This window comes from Triticum dicoccoides, chromosome 1A, assembly GCF_002162155.2.
Source record: "Triticum dicoccoides isolate Atlit2015 ecotype Zavitan chromosome 1A, WEW_v2.0, whole genome shotgun sequence".
In the NCBI taxonomy this organism is placed as follows: domain Eukaryota; kingdom Viridiplantae; phylum Streptophyta; class Magnoliopsida; order Poales; family Poaceae; genus Triticum; species Triticum dicoccoides.
The window spans coordinates 573,092,131-573,110,027 of record NC_041380.1 but is presented as its reverse complement, the minus strand read 5'-3'; the positions used below and the strand labels follow the sequence as shown (position 1 = coordinate 573,110,027).

General features: G+C 42.0%; 1 protein-coding gene and 1 pseudogene across 1 annotated transcript in view; one reads left to right on the top strand and one right to left on the bottom strand.

Annotated features, from left to right (window-relative positions):
* Positions 1-425: 425 nt before the first annotated feature.
* The window catches only part of LOC119337759 (3-ketoacyl-CoA synthase 5-like), a 30,657-nt gene continuing 13,185 nt past the window's right edge, over positions 426-17,897 (top strand). Inside the window, exons 1-4 of the mRNA XM_037609977.1 lie at positions 426-460; positions 1,061-1,267; positions 15,889-15,929; positions 17,614-17,753. Of these exons, the coding sequence (XP_037465874.1) occupies positions 426-460; positions 1,061-1,267; positions 15,889-15,929; positions 17,614-17,753 (423 nt within the window). The remainder of the gene's footprint in view (positions 461-1,060; positions 1,268-15,888; positions 15,930-17,613; positions 17,754-17,897) is intronic.
* Positions 14,669-14,974, bottom strand: LOC119357302 (annotated as a pseudogene).

Here is a 17,897-nt window from a genome sequence, read left to right as displayed (position 1 = left end):
TGCCGTGCAGCAGGGCGAGGAGAGCAGTAGTCTCCGGACTTTCCCCGGCATCGGCGACCTGCACGGGTAGCCGGGCGATAAAGTTTCTGGACAGTACATCTGCACGGCTGCTCAATCTTCTTCGACTACGTCCGTCTGCACTGCGATCAGTTCATCATCAACTCTCCATCGACATCCCTGTCTTCACTGCGATCTCATCATCAACCCCGCTTTAAGATATCCTTTGTGATCGGTTATATTTATGTGATCTTGTTATGGGACTTCAGTCCATGTCGATTTCATTTACTCTGCTAGATTTCATCTAGGTGATTGCATGTATAAATCTTTTAGATCTGTCTTTGTCATCAGTCTCACATAAATTTGGAATTATATTAATTGTAATACCTGCCATATTTCCAACAGTCCAGAGACTTTATTACTGTGCAATGGCTGGACCAAGCGATGTGATGAAACCTGAGAGGTTTGGGGGTGAGAACTTCAACAGATGGCAGACCCGTGTGAAGTTTTGGCTTATGAGCATGAACTTGTGGTGGGTGATTTCACCCACTGTTGAGAGGCCACTCACGCAGGAACAACAGCGTGATTTTGAGGTGTCTTCAGACACGGCCATGGGTTGTCTTCTCTCCCTCATGACCGATTGGCTTTGTGACGTATATATGAACTTTGCTAGTCCTGCCCTTGTTTGGGAAGCGCTCGACAGGAAATATGGAGAGTCGGATGCTGGGCGTGAACTGTATGTTAATGAGCTGTATCACGATTTTAAGATGGCCGATAATAATTCGGTTATGACACAAGCCCATGAGATCCAGCTCCTGGTGGGGGAACTCGCTGGTTTTGGAGTCGTTCTGCCTGACAAGTTTGTGGTGGGGGGCATTATTGCCAAGTTACCTCCATCTTGGAGGAGCTTTTTCAACACTGTCAAACACAAGAGGGAGGTGATGACCGTGGAAAGTCTCATCGCCACTCTTGATGTTGAGGAAAAGGCCAGAGCGAAAGATGCGGAAAAAGTTCCTCCCCAGCCGGTTCTGAATGCCAATGTCATGCAAAGTGGGGCTGGCAGTTCCGGTGCAAAGAATTACAAGAACAAAGGGAAGGCAAAACAAACCACCGGCTTTAAGAAGAAGAAGAAAGAAAAGGGTGACTTCAACTGCTTCGTGTGTGGTGAGCCTGGGCACATAGCCAGGAAGTGCCGCATGCGCAAAGGCAGGAAGGAAGGAGGCCAGCCATCTGCGAATGTTGTCGTTAGCGAGGCAGGTGGAGGATCTAGGTATGTCCCTAGTGTCCTTCTTGCATGTCAATCCACTGATTGGTGGATAGATACTGGAGCTAATGTGCATGTTTGTGCTGACTACAACTTGTTTTCTTCTTATCAAGCTTGCAGCGGTTCCACCATCGTGATGGGGAACGAAACAAGGGCAACCGTTCGTGGAACCGGTAGAGTTGACCTGAGGCTTACCTCGGGGAAGACTTTGTCGCTGAAGAACATTTGGCATGTCCCAGGAATAAATAGGAACCTGCTTTCTGGTTCACTGTTGTGCCGTGATGGCTACAAGCTGGTGTTTGAGTCGAATAAGTTTGTTATTTCGAAATTTGGTTTGTTTATTGGAAAAGGCTATAACAACGGAGGCTTGTTCCGCCTTTCTATTCTAGACGACTGTAATGTCGTAAACAATCTATCTTGTTCTTCACATTCTGGAATAAATGTTGGAGATGTTGCTGTTTGGCACTCTCGTTTATGTCATATAAATTTTGATCGCATTATTTGGTTATGCAAGCTTAATTTAATTCCGAATTTCTCGATAGTCCATGGATCTAAGTGTCAGGCTTGTGTGCAAGCAAAGCAACCCCGAAAACCGTTTAAACCTATTCGGGAGAAAAGCCTTTCACCTCTAGATTTAATCCATTCAGATTTGTGTGAGATGAATGGAGTTTTGACTAAGGCAGGGAAAAGATATATGATGACATTGATAGATGATGCGACTAAGTGGTGTCATATTTATCTAGTGAAAACGAAAGATGAGGCATTGAACTGCTTTAAGACCTACAAAGCTGAGGTAGAAAACCAATTAGAGAAGAAGATCAAACGCTTAAGGTCTGACAGAGGGGGAGAGTATGTCTCACATGAGTTTGCTGAATTTTGTGCGGAGCATGGAATTATCCATGAGGTAACCCCTCCCTACTCGCCCCAATCAAATGGAGTGGCTGAACGCAAAAACCGAACACTTACGGACTTGGTAAATGCCATGTTGGACAGTGCCGGTTTAGCTAAGTCATGGTGGGGAGAGGCTGCGTTGGCTGCATGTTATGTTCTCAATAGAGTTCCTTCATCAAAAGGAGATACAACTCCACATGAAGGATGGAAAGGACACAAACCAACTCTGCGTTTCTTACGTGCTTGGGGCTGTTTAGCCAAGGTTAATGTACCTATATGCAAGAAACGAAAATTGGGACATAGGACTGTCGATTGTATCTTTCTAGGTTACGCACATAATAGCAATGCTTATACGTTCTTGCTAGTCGAGTCCGAGTTTTCTAATGTGCACACTAACACTGTGATAGAATCTCGAGACGCTACCTTCTTTGAGAACATCTTTCCAATGAAGGAAAATAGAGCATCCACTAGTTAACCAACTATACAAAGAGAATTTGAACCTGAGCCTTAACCGGAAAGTACTCCTTTTGTAACTCCGTATAATCCAACTGAGGAGGATGATAGCGAAGTAGCTCCCATAAGGAGCAAGAGACAACGGACTAAAAGGTCCTTTGGAGATGACTTCGCTGTGTACCTCGTGGATGATGTTCCCAGAAGTCTCTCTGAAGCATATGCATCCCTAGATGCTGATGATTGGAAGGAGGCAGTCCAAAGTGAAATGGATTCCATTCTCACTAACGGAACATGGGAAATCTGTCCATGACCGATGGGTTGTAAACCTATTGGTTGCAAATGGATATTTAAAAGGAAGTTAAGACCTGATGGTACCATTGAAAAGTATAAGGCTAGACTCGTGGCCAAGGCTTTTACCCAAAAGGAAGGTGAGGATTTCTTTGATACATACTCGCCTGCTGCTAGGATGACTACAATTCGAGTGCTGATTGCTCTAGCAGCATCTTATAAATTCCTAATCCATCAAATGGATGTGAAGACGGCTTTCCTAAATGGAGATCTTGATGAGGAAATTTATATGCAGCAACCAGATGGTTTTGTAGCAACCGGGCAAGAGAACATGGTGTGTAGATTGAAGAAATCACTCTATGGCCTCAAGCAGGCGCCGAAGCAGTGGCATGAAAAATTTGACAAAACTCTCACTTTGGCAGGCTTTGTGGTGAATGAAGGAGACAAATGTGTGTACTATAAATATGGTGGGGGTAAGCGTGTAATCTTATGCTTATACGTTGATGACATATTAATTTTTGGGACCGATATGGATGTTATAAATGATGTTAAATCCTTTCTGTCTCAAAACTTTGATATGAAAGATTTGGGAGAGGCGGATGTTATTTTAAACATAAAGCTGCAAATGAATGAGAATGGGATTACATTAAGTCAGTCTCATTATGTGGAGAAAATCCTGAGTCAGTTTGGTTTTGAGGACTCTAGAACATCTCCAACTCCCTATGACCCAAGTCTAAAGCTTCGTAAGAACAGAGGACAAGGGGTCGAGCAACTAAAATACTCCCAAATAGTTGGTTCTCTCATGTACCTTGCTGCTGCAACTAGACCTGACATTTCATTTGCGGTTAGCAAATTGAGCCCATTTAATTCAAATCCGAGAAATGATCACTGGATTGCGCTGGAATGAGTAATGAGGTATTTGAGAGGAACCACAACGTATGGGCTCCACTATACAGGGTACCCTCATGTACCAGAAGGGTATAGTGATGCTAACTGGATCTCAGATGCAGATGAGATGAAAGCCACTAGTGGATATATATTTACTTTTGGCGGTGCTGCAATCTCCTGGAGGTCTCGCAAGCAAACTATCTTGACGAGGTCTACTATGGAGGCTGAACTTGTAGCACTTGACTCAGCCACTGTTGAGGCAGAGTGGCTGCGTGAACTCTTGAGTGATTTGCCAATGGTTGAAAAACCAATTCTGGCAATCCTTCTGAACTGTGATAACCAAATCGTGATCAGTAAGGTTAAAAGTTCGAAGGACAATCTGAAGTCATCAAGACATGTGAAACGGCGCATCAAATCCGTCAGGAATTTGAGACATAAAGGAGTGATCGCCGTTGATTATATTAACACTACCAAAAACCTGGCGGATCCCTTTACAAAGGGGCTATCACGTTCAGTGATAGATGGAGCATCAATGGAAATGGGCTTGAGACCCACCTGAGTTGCACAACTACAGAAACCCGGCCTATGTGATCGGAGATCCCGTGAATTAGGAAAAGGGAAAAACAAGTTGTTGGAGCAACAGGAGAGAGTACATATGTTTCTTCCATTTCCCGCTGAGATGAGTACTCTAAGTACTGCATGGGAGGCTGACTTCTATCTTAATATGTTCTAATGCCGAAACACTTCGGAAAGATATCGTCCTGTAGGGTATTCTTGAAAGAACACACCTATGTGAGCTTAGCTGTGAGGTCGCGGTACATGAGATTTGGGTGATCTCTAATGAGCTCACTAAAGGACTAGGGAGCACGACCGTAACGCTCCAAACCTTAGGCGTGGATCAAGGCGGCCTAGTATCAGTGATGCCTTCAGGTGAATCTCTTCTACACAAGACTGGCAATTCAAGGCAGTGTCCATTGCCTAGTTGTAAGAGGAGTGGATCATGGAGTGCTAGGTATAGTTCAACCCGAGACGGGTCTATACTTTGAAAACTGGTATATAAAAGCCAGATGAGAACAAATTGCAGACCTTGACTTCTTGGTGGGGATTGTTGGAATTAATGGGCTTTATACAGAGATTGAGCCCAAATTAATTTCAGATTTGGAGAGAAGTCAAGGGGGTGGATAGCCATGTGGGAGTTTAGTCCCACATCTCTAAGGGAGCAAGAATTTTACCTGCTTATAAGGGGGCCTCTCATGGTTCCATTGATTGGGATGACTAAAGATGCAAGTGTACACCACACGCGCACACACGCGCGTGCGCGCTCGCTCGCATTTCGCATTTATTCGTGTTTAATTACGCGTGACTTGTGACTTTGGGCTTTGGCGAGGCGAGCGCGACCGTGGCCTAATAAAATGCATTTTTTGTTATTTTTATCGCGCAGTTTTTACTCTTATCCACCCGTGTCTGTCTCACGCACGAACCGAGGATAGACTCGCACTTTGCGTGCTGTTACAGGTTCGTTCGTGATGGAGATATCCCAGGGGGCAGATCCTAGGATATAGGCAAATCATGCTGCGTGGGGTTTATCCATCCGAGTCTATAAGAGGGAGACGTCCTTCTCGCCAGAGACACTCGATCAAAAACACAACCCTAACCCGTCCTCATCTGCGCCGCCACCGTCGACCTTCGCCGATCCTCTCCCTGCCGTGCAGCAGGGCGAGGAGAGCAGTAGTCTCCGGACTTTCCCCGGCATCGGCGACCTGCACGGGTAACCGGGCGATAAAGTTTCTGGGCAGTGCATCCGCACGGCTGCTCAATCTTCTTCGACTACGTCTATCTGCACTGCGATCAGTTCATCATCAACTCTCCATCGACATCCCTGTCTTCACTGCGATCTCATCATCAACCCCGCTGTAAGATATCCTTTGTGATCGGTTATATTTATGTGATCTTGTTATGGGACTTCAGTCCATGTCGATTTCATTTACTCTGCTAGATTTCATCTACGTGATTGCATGTATAAATCTGTTAGATCTGTCCTTGTCATCAGTCTCACATAAATTTGAAATTATATTAATTGTAATACCTGCCATATTTCCAACAATCCAGAAACTTTATTACTGTGCAATGGCTGGACCAAGCGATGTGATGAAACCTGAGAGGTTTGGGGGTGAGAACTTCAAAAGATGGCACCCCCGTGTGAAGTTCTGGCTTATGAGCATGAACTTGTGGTGGGTGATTTCATGCACCGTTGAGAGGCCACTCATGGAAGAACAACAGCGTGATTTTGAGGTGTCTTCAGACACGGCCATGGGTTGTCTTCTCTCCCTCATAACCGATCAGCTTTGTGACATATATATGAACTTTGCTAGTCCTGCCCTTGTTTGGGAAGCGCTCGACAGGAAATATGGAGAGTCGGATGCTGGGCGTGAACTGTATGTTAATGAGTTGTATCACGATTTTAAGATGGTCGATAATAATTCGGTTGTGACACAAGCCCATGAGATCCAGCTCCTGGTGGGGGAACTCGCTGGTTTTGGAGTCGTTCTGCCTGACAAGTTTGTGGTGGGGGCATTATTGCCAAGTTACCTCCATCTTGGAGGAGCTTTGGCACCACTCTCAAACACAAGAGGGAGGTGATGACCGTGGAAAGTCTCATCGCCACTCTTGATGTTGAGGAAAAGGCCAAAGAGAAATATGCGGAAAAAGTTCCTCCCTAGCCGGTTCTGAATGCCAATGTCGTGCAAAGTGGGGCCGGCAGTTCCGGTGCAAAGAATTACAAGAACAAAGGGAAGGCAAAACAAAGCACCGGCTTTAAGAAGAAGATGAAAGAAAAGGGTGACTTCAACTGCTTCATGTGTGGTGAGCCTGGGCACATAGCGAGGAAGTGCCGCATGCGCAAAGGCAGGAAGGAAGGAGGCCAGCCATCTGCGAATGTTGTCTTTAGCGAGGCAGGTGGAGGATCTAGGTATGTCCCTAGTGTCTTTCTTGCATGTCAATCCACTGATTGGTGGATAGATACTGGAGCTAATGTGCATGTTTGTGCTGACTACAACTTGTTTTCTTCTTATCAGGCTTGCAGCGGTTCCACCATCCTGATGGGGAACGAAACAAGGGCAACCGTTCGTGGAACCGGTAGAGTTGACCTGAGGCTTACCTCGGGGAAGACTTTGTCGCTGAAGAACGTCCGGCATGTCCCAGGAATAAATAGGAACCTGCTTTCTGGTTCACTGCTGTGCCGTGATGGCTACAAGCTGGTGTTTGAGTCGAATAAGTTTGTTATTAAAAAATTTGGTTTGTTTATTGGAAAAGGCTATAACAGCGGTGGCTTGTTCCGCCTTTCTATTCTAGACGACTGTAATGTCGTAAACAATCTATCTTGTTCTTCACATTCTGGAATAAATGTTGGAGATGTTGCTGTTTGGCACACTCGTTTATGTCATATAAATTTTGATCGCATTGTTCGGTTATGCAAGCTTAATTTAATTCCGAATGTCTCGGTAGTCCGTGGATCTAAGTGTCAGGCTTGTGTGCAAGCAAAGCAACCCCGAAAACCGTTTAAACCTATTGGGGAGAAAAGCCTTTCACCTCTAGATTTAATCCATTCAGATTTGTGTGAGATGAATGGAGTTTTGACTAAGGCGGGGAAAAGATATATGATGACATTGATAGATGATGCGACTAAGTGGTGTCATATTTATCTAGTAAAAATGAAAGATGAGGCATTGAACTGCTTTAAGATCTACAAAGATGAGGTAGAAAACCAATTAGAGAAGAAGATCAAACGCTTAAGGTCTGACAGAGGGGGAGGGTATGTCTCACATGAGTTTGCTGAATTTTGTGCGGAGCATGGAATTATCCATGAGGTAACCCCTCCCTACTCGCCCCAATCAAATGGAGTGGCTGAATGCAAAAACCGAACACTTACGGACTTGGTAAATGCCATGTTGGACAGTGCCGGCTTAGCTAAGTCATGGTGGGGAGAGACTGTGTTGGCTGCATGTTATGTTCTCAACAGAGTTCCTTCACAAAAAGGAGATACAACTCCATATGAAGGATGGAAAGGACACAAACCAACTCTGCATTTCTTACGTGCTTGGGGCTGTTTAGCCAAGGTTAATGTACCTGTATGCAAGAAACGAAAATTGGGACATAAGACTGTTGATTGTATCTTTCTAGGTTACGCACATAATAGCAACGCTTATAGGTTCTTGGTAGTCAAGTCCGAGTTTTCTGATGTGCACACTAACACTGTGATAGAATCTCGAGACGCTACCTTCTTTGAGAACATCTTTCCAATGAAGGAAAATAGAGCATCCACTAGTCAACCAACTATACAAAGAGAATTTGAACCCAAGCCTGAACCGGAAAGTACTCCTTTTGTAACTCTGTATAATCCAACTAAGGAGGGTGATAGCAAAGTAGCTCCCAGAAGGAGCAAGAGACAACGGACTAAAAGGTCCTTTGGAGATGACTTCGCTGTGTACCTCGTGGATGATGTTCCCAGAACTCTCTCTGAAGCATATGCATCCCTAGATGCTGATGATTGGAAGGAGGCAGTCCAAAGTGAAATGGATTCCATTCTCACTAACGGAACATGGGAAATCTTTCCACGACCGATGGGTTGTAACCCTATTGGTTGTAAATGGATATTTAAAAGGAAGTTAAGACCTGATGGTACCATTGAAAAGTATAAGGCTAGACTCGTGGCCAAGGGTTTTACCCAAAAGGAAGGTGAGGATTTCTTTGATACATACTCGCCTGTTGCTAGGATGACTACAATTCGGGTGCTGATTGCTCTAGCAGCATCTTATAAATTCCTAATCCATCAAATGGATGTGAAGACGACTTTCCTAAATGGAGAGCTTGATGAGGAAATTTATATGCAGCAACCTAATGGTTTTGTAGCAATCGAGCAAGAGAACATGGTGTGTAGATTGAAGAAAACACTCTATGGCCTCAAGCAGGCGTCGAAGCAGTGGCATGAAAAATTTGACAGAACTCTCACTTCGCAAGGCTTTGTGGTGAATGAAGGAGACAAAAGTGTGTACTATAAATATGGTGGGGGTAAGGGTGTAATCTTATGCTTATACCTTGATGACATATTAATTTTTGGGACCGATATGGATGTTATAAATGATGTTAAATCCTTTCTGTCTCAAAACTTTGATATGAAAGATTTGGGAGAGGCGGATGTTATTTTAAACATAAAGCTGCAAATGAATGAGAATGGGATTACATTAAGTCAGTCTCATTATGTGGAGAAAATCCTGAGTCGGTTTGGTTTTGAGGACTCTAGAACATCTCCAACTCCCTACGACCCAAGTCTAAAGCTTTGTAAGAACAGAGGACAAGGGGTCGAGCAACTAAAATACTCCCAAATAGTTGGTTCTCTCATGTACCTTGCTGCTGCAACTACACCTGACATTTCATTTGCGGTTAGCAAATTGAGCCGGTTTAATTCAAATCCGGGAAATGATCACTGGATTGCACTGGAACGAGTAATGAGGTATTTGAGAGGAACCACAACGTATGGGCTCCACTATACAGGGTACCCTGATGTACCAGAAGGGTATAGTGATGCTAACTGGATCTCAGATGCAGATGAGATCAAAGCCACTAGTGGATATATATTTACTTTTGGCGGTGCTGCAATCTCTTGGTTGTCTCGCAAGCAAACTATCTTGACGAGGTCTATTATGGAGGCTGAACTTGTAGCACTTGACTCAACCACTGTTGAGGCAGAGTGGCTGCGTGAACTCTTGAGTGATTTGCCAATGGTTGAAAAACCAATTTCGGCAATCCTTCTGAACTGTGATAACCAAACCGTGATCACTAAGGTTAAAAGTTCGAAGGACAATCTGAAGTCATCAAGACATGTGAAACGGCGCATCAAATCCGTCAGGAATTTGAGATGTAAAGGAGTGATCGCCGTTGATTATATTAACACTACCAAAAACCTGGCGGATCCCTTTACAAAGGGGCTATCACGTTCAGTGATAGATGGAGCATCAAGGGAAATGGGCTTGAGACCCACCTAAGTTGCACAACTACAAAAACCCGGCCTATGTGATCGGAGATCCCGTGAATTAGGAAAAGGGAAAAATAAGTTGTTGGAGCAACAGGAGAGAGTACATATGTATCTTCCATTTCCCGCTGAGATGAGTACTCTAAGTACTGCATGGGAGGCTGACTTCTGTCTTAATATGTTCTAATGCCGAAACACTTCGGAAAGATACCGTCCTGCAGGGTATTCTTGAAAGAACACACCTATGTGAGCTTAGCTGTGAGGTCGCAGTACATGAGGTTTGGGTGATCTCTAATGAGCTCACTAAGGGACTAGGGAGCACGACCATAACGCTCCAAACCTTAGGCGTGGATCAAGGCGGCCTAGTATCTTTGATGCTTTCAGGTGAATCTCTTCTACACAAGACTGGCAATTCAAGGCAGTGTCCATTGCCTATTTGTAAGAGGAGTGGGTCATGGAGTGCTAGGTATAGTTCAACCCGAGACGGGTCTATACTTTTAAAACTGGTATATAAAAGCCAGATGAGAACAAATTGCAGACCTTGACTTCTTGGTGGGGATTGTTGGAATTAATGGGCTTTATACAGAGATTGGGCCCAAATTAATTTCAGATTTGGAGAGAAATCAAGGGGGTGGACAGCCATGTGGGAGTTTAGTCCCACATCGCTAAGGGAGCAAGAGTTTTACCTGCTTATAAGGGGGCCTCTCATGGTTCCATTGATTGGGATGACTAAAGATGCAAGTGTACACCACACGCGCACACATGCGCGCGCTCGCTCGCATTTCGCATTTATTCGCGTTTAATTACGCGTGACTTGTGACTTTGGCGAGGCGAGCGCGACCGTGGCCTAATAAAATGCATTTTTTTGTTATTTTTATCGCGCAGTTTTTACTCTTATCCACCCGCGTCTGTCTCACGCACGAACCGAGGATAGACTCGCACGTTTGCGTGCGGTTACAGGTTCGTTCGTGATGGAGATATCCCAGGGGGCGGATCCTAGGATATAGGCAGATCGTGCTGCGCGGGGTTTATCCATCCGAGTCTATAAGAGGGAGACATCCTTCTCGCCAGAGACACTCGAACAAAAACACAACCCTAACCCGTTCTCATCTGCGCTGCTGCCGTCGACCTGCACGGGTAGCCGGGCGATAAAGTTTCTGGGCAGTGCATCCGCACGGCTGCTCAATCTTCTTCGACTACGTCCGTCTGCACTGCAATCAGTTCATCATCAACTCTCCATCGACATCCCCGTCTTCACTGCGATCTCATCATCAACCCCGCTGTAAGATATCCTTTGTGATCGGTTATATTTATGTGATCTTGTTATGAAACTTCAGTCCATGTCGATTTCATTTACTCTGCTAGATTTCATCCACGTGATTGCATGTATAAATCTGTTAGATCTGTCCTTGTCATCAGTCTCATATAAATTCAGAATTATATTAATTGCAATACCTGCCATATTTCCAACAGTGCATGTGTGCGGAAGCCGGCGAGGCGGCGGCCTGTCTTCCTCGCTCGTTTCCCTGTTTTGATCGATCGCCCAGTTAACCAGGCAAAAAAGACCAAATGGCAAAATCGTCCACGATATTATGACATGTAGCCCCATATCTGAGAATTGAGAAAAAAAGTCAGTTTGTGCCATTTTATCTAGCCATGAAGAAAAAGTGTGCCATCTAGCCAAATGAAAAGAAAGGTGTGCTATTTTATCAAGGTACGAGAAAAAACGTCCTATTTTATAAACTGGCAAAAATGCCCGTGCGTTGCAAAAATGCCCGTGCGTTATAACAGGAGAAAATTTAATTAAGTTCCCTAGTCTAGGCTAAAATATAAATCATTATTTGATTTATGACCCACAACAAATTTTCCCAAAATAGAAAAGAATGATGCTTTCAATCATGCTGTCTTTGCAAAATGATTACAGTTCAGTTTGCGACTTCGTGATTCCATTCTCACGTCCATGCCACGATCAATTGAAAAGAAAGAAAAGGATGTTTTGGAATAGGGCCATCTCAACCCATGTAGGGACGAAACAAAAACATATTATTTTTCGCTGATCCACAACTGAATCAAAGAAAGAAAAAAGTGTGGAGCAGCCTAGCTCGGCCCACGTGTAGGAGAAACAGAAATGTCTTATGGTCCATTGGGAGATAGATGATGGATGAAACTAAAATTGGAGGGAAGAATCATTCCTTCCTTTAATATTGATATATAATAATTAGTATATAATATTGATATATAATAATTACTATGTATGACGATTTTGAATCACCGAACATTTTTTGAACTGATGAACTTTTTTTCGTAATTCATGGTTATTTTTTCTAATTTTGTGAAGATTGTTTTAAAAATTCATGAACATGTTTTAAATTCGTGAAATCTTTGTTCAAATTCATGAACATTTTACTACTTCTGAAACATTTTTAAAATTTTACATTTTCTTTTGAAATTTGAAACATTTCTGAAATCCCAAATTATTTTCAAGAAGAAAACAATAAAAAGAAAAAACAAAATAATAAAACTGGTGTCGTCCCTCCCCGCTCATGGGCCAGCCTAACAGGGCTCATGGTTTTCTGAAGCATTTTCAAAATTCATATTCCCTTTTGAAAATTTTCTGAAATCGCAAATTATTTTAAATAAGGAAAAAATAACGAAAATGGAATAAGAAAATAGGGGCTCCCCGCTAATGGGCCGGCCCAATAGGGCGCGCGCTAAGAAAGCATGTAAATATAGAGCTTCCTACCTACTGTGTGCAGTATGTTTGGTACGTGGACTGGTTGGTGTTGTGCTGCTGAAACTAAGTGGACATGGTTCGAGTCCGATATAGAGTAATTTTTATTTTTTTAATGTAAAACGGTGACAGACGAAAAAATGTAAAACATTCTAAAAACATCTGATGGACCAAAAAAAGTGGAGAAACAATCCGTCCTTTCATATTAGGTAAAGAGGTAAAGATAAAGATAAAGATAAAGATAAAATTTGCTCCCCTTCCGCGCCCCGGCGCCCTGTTGGGCCGGCCCATGCGCGGGCCGGGGCACCCACTTTTATTTTCGTTTTCGTTTTTATTTTTCCTTTTTCCTTTTTCCTTTTTTATTATATATTAAAATAATACGGTATTGGTTCGAAAATTTAAAAACATTTTGAATTGTGTATTGCCAAAAAATTTCTTTGACTCAAAAAATGTTGGCGATTTAAAAGAATGAACTTTTTCAATTTTCACGAACAAATTTTTTATAATGATAAACATTTTTATATTTCAAGAACAAATTCTAAATTCAATGAGCATTTGGTTGAAATTTATGAACAAAAATTGTTTTCAAAAACATTTTTTTGGCAAAAATGGATGAAGAAATTTTCATTTCAATTAACTTTCTTTGAATTTGATGAGCATTTCGGAAAATCTATATAAAAATTGTAATTTGATGAACATTTTTGCAATTGAGTGAACAAATTTTGACTTTTAATGAACATGTTTTAAATCATCTGAACAAACAATGAATATGATGAACTCTTTTGAATTGTTGAACATTTTTTTACATTGATGAATATTTTTTTAAATTCAATGAACAAAAAATGTTCCCGAATTTCAAAACAAAATTCGCAAAATAGTGAAAAGTAAAATGTACGTAATTTCAAAAAATATCATGTGTATGAAAAACTGTTAATGATTTCAAAAGACTGTTCACAATTTCAAAAATTGTTTAAGAATTTGAAAAAATATATTTGCAAATTTAAAACGAAAAAGGGAAATAAAAAAGAAAAATATCACGAATTTAAAATATTTTCGCAAATTGAAAAAACAAGAATAAAAATGAAAAAGAAAAACAGAAAAAAAAAAGAAAATCAAAAGGAAAACAGAAAAATGAACAATAGAAAGACTAAAAAGATAGCAAAATCAAACTGACATGATTACCTTAAATAAGAACCAAATTTTATTGACTCCACCGACAACAATAATAATGCTTCGTCGGTGCTTCAAAAAAATTCTTAAGGCTTTTCCTATCTTTTTCTGCGTCTTGCAGAAATTTTGCCTAACAACTAATTATGGTCGCGCTTGGGTCTAAAATAATGCCAGGTTTTATGATAAGTCCGGCTGGCTGCATTGTTATCCGCTTCTGTCCGGGTTCAGGCCTTAAACCGCATCTATTTTGATTAAGAAATTATAGTATGTATGATCAATTATAGTATGTATGATCGATACATAGCGATGCACGGGGTACTATACTAGTAAAATATAATGTTGAGCTAGAGGTTCTGACATCACAGTGGACGCCAGAAGCAAAGTCCACTAGTGAAGCTTTTTCACAACAATTTAAAACATTCGTATGCAATACATCAAACATGGTGGGTTTTTTATTGTGACATATGATGGGTCTTTTGTAAACATGCTTGGAAAAGAGAAGTTTATTGAGGAATTTTTAGTATCTTCTCAATTGTGCTCTCAGCTAGACTTCTCCAAGAAAGCATGGAGCAAATTACAAATCTCAGCAAATCAACAAATTGTGTGGGAGAACCTACACCTTGAAAGATACGATGATATATAAGGAGAAAACTTTATTATAAGTTTCAAACTATTTTTTACAAAGTTTGTGCAGGACAAACATTTCTCAGCTCAAGCCCTCACATTATAGATCTTAGAAGGAAGTTATAGTGAAGGCAGAAAAATGAACTAAATCCATTGCTTCCTCCTCATAGTACCCATATATCAAGCATGATTAGGAATGGTGTCGACTGAAAAAACATTCAATACAAAAATATTTGTCAATCATATGAATTCAAAAGAGCATCTCTATATAACATGAAGAAATATGCATAAATCCAAATTGTATTATTTGAATATGGCTAACATAGCATTAATTTCACTTACTTCCACACTTGGATCCAGGCGTGAATGGCATCTTGCAATACTTGACGACAAACACAACCTTCTCCATGCATAATACCTTCATTTTATCCTTGTTGACATCTTTGCAAAGGCAAGGTACGCTTGCCCTCTGCCACATGGCGCAACATGCCTATGATGGGATGAGTTTTGGCTCAGCTGGCCATGTATGGTAGCGCCGACACTCCCGTTTCATGTCTATTCGGTCCTGCTCGCATTCGTCAGCAGATACGGTTACTGATACGATGGCAAGGACCAACATTATGCTTAGGAGTTTCGCCATTGCTATGTATAACTTTTCTCTTAGCGACACTAGCAGGGCTCTTGGATTTTTCAATTAATATAAAATTGGTAATGCAAGAGTTGTGTGCTTTTGGTGAATGTTTTAGGTGGGATATTAGAATTCTTATATAGGAGAAATATTGATAGATATCATAGCACACATAATTAACTGTCTGTTCATTAATTGCATTAGTGGCTTGAAGAGGACATCAATACCATTGTTACACCCACAACCCCTGCTGCTATACAAACTGGACCAACTACTAGAGCTCGCACACGCCAATTAAATTATCAGGTACTTCCGTTTCTTGGTAATGATTCTAATGTTCATGAGAATATGATGCTACCTAAATTGGATACATTTCTTTTGTTTACAAATGAAGGGCCTAGCTTGGAGAAGGATGAACATTGGAGTAAGTACAAGCATGGAGTTGATGGCATGCGCAAGGGAAACAAGAACGGAGTTTCAAGTGATGATTTCAGGACTTTGAAGCCACCATAATGAGTGCATGAAGCCTTGGACGAAATATACAATATGTCACTTCATAATTTTCGTCCAGAGGCTATTCTAGATGAGCGAGGACCATGTATTTTCGAAATACTTAAGTATATGCTGTTTTTAGAGTCTGTATGTGTGGGGAAACAAGAGTTAGGGTTGGTTTCGGAACCCTCCTCCAAGGGCCACGAAATTCCTCCCTCTTCCTCCATATATATAGCCCTTAGGGCGTCGTTTAGACTTTGAGTTTTGTTTAGATTAAAAGTTCGCCATAGCTGCAAGTTCCCGTACTTCGTTTGTGTTCAACGACCAGACAAAGGTGTCACAGAACCCCACCTTCATTAATAAAGTTTTTCTCTTATATTCGCAATATCCAGATTGCAATCTCAGTTTCTTGCTTATTCTTCGTTTGCTCGCAGGAAACAGACCCTCGTGGTTAGGTTAATCATGCTCCGGCGTGGTCAATAACCCCTCAAAAGTTGGTTTAGCGATTGCTAAGGCGCGATATCTCGTACATTCGTAGTCGGGTCGTCAAGGTCGACTCCCGCAGAAAACGATAGCCACCGTCTCATCAAAACATCAGGACACCTTCGCCTCTATCAAGTGGTAACAGATTTACAGGTTGCTTGGTGAGATTTTACAGTTTTTCGTAGTTTAGATCGAGTTTATTCTTTATACCTATAGTCCACGAAAAAGCCAAAAAAATTAGGGTTAGTTCATCCTATCCGAACCAATCTGAGCCTTTGCATAATGCTTTTCTGTATTTGCTTTGTTGAATTTGTGGTTGCATCGTCGTGTCAAGTTGCTGGTCTTAGCGTCTAGTCCTTTAGAGTTTCGAGTTCTGTTCACAGGTTTTCACGTTGCCGCTGCCATATATCACCACCGCATCATCATCATCATCACTGCTGTCGTATACCACCACCGCACCAACTTCATCGCCACTGCCATATAACACCACCACATATTCACCGCCAATCCGAGTCCATATACGCCACCACCTATTCGCTGCCATCACGCCAATCCGAGTCCACCTGCAACATATATCCGCCACCAGTCTGAGTTCCACCAGATTCATCGCCGCCACCAGTCCGAGTTCCACCAGATTCATCTCCGCCTTCAGTCCTAATCCGAGTCCAGTATTTTGTTACTCTGTTTTGGATTTTCATATCACGCCATACTCTGAGTCGTGACAAAGTAGGACTTTCTTGATACCCACAGTAGAAAAATAGTTCCAGTTTAAAAAAACTAAGTCTGAAAAACTCTGGCTAGGCAGTTTTGAGACCATTTGTAGACTTTTTCGAAAAAAAATTATTGCGGAGCAAAAAAAGGAAAAAAGAAGTGCAAAAAAAGTGAAAACAAGGAAAAAAATTCAGAGAGTGCTCCTCACTTGTTTACGTGCCGCGCTATGATTTTGTTCGTGTTCTAGGCTCGCGTCTCTGGTACGGTCTAGCCTAGGACCAACACAATACCGTCGTTGAGCGTTTATTCAACTTTTGCATCTCTGAATTGATTATTGCTGACCCTTTTTGCTACCATATTATAAGTCTTCCTAGCTCCACATACATCTACGTCGTGTGTTTGACTCTCCCTGGCAATCGCTCTATTCAAGCTTTTGAGAGTTTTGACTACAACGGTTGATGATCACCACCTGCTGCTTGGTAAGAACTGGTAAGATTTTGATATTTGCTTGACGGATTTGTGACACACCAGCACCACTTCCTAATAGTCTGTAGGATCATATTCTTGTGTGTTTCTATTGTTGCTAACCATGGCAGGATCACAAGCCGACGAGACTGACTGGGAGAACATGACGAACAAAGAGTTACATGATAAGTTTAAGCAAATGATGAGTGGACAGGTGGAAGATGTGCTAAATAGATTTGAAGAGGCCATGGAGAAGATAGATGGCATTGAGTAGGTGTTCGAAAGAAAGCTCGATAACAATTTTAATGAATTGCTTGCGCGTCTTCCACAACCACCGCCCGCTGCACCTGTCACACCTCTACAACAACAACAACAACAACAACAACAACAACAACAACAACAACAACGCCTTCCAAATCAAGTGGGACGAGCACAGCGCGTTCCCCTTGAGCCTGGTCAAACTTCTGGTGCCGCTGTACCTACTGTTAATTCTTTTGTAGCTCCTGCGGCTACTACATACGTGGAGGACCATTACGAGGATGAGGTTGATCAAAATCAGAATTATGTGCAACCACCAGCACCACCATCACCAGGTCATCCTCTTGCATATCATCGCAACGGTACGAGTGCACCACCTGAGGTACGAGATCATGACCATCTTCCTAAACTAAAATTGAATATTCCACCATTTGAGGGTAGATATGTTCCTGATATATATCTTACTTGGGAGTTAGAAACTGAACAACGATTTACATGTTTACTATATCCTGAGGAGAGACGTGTT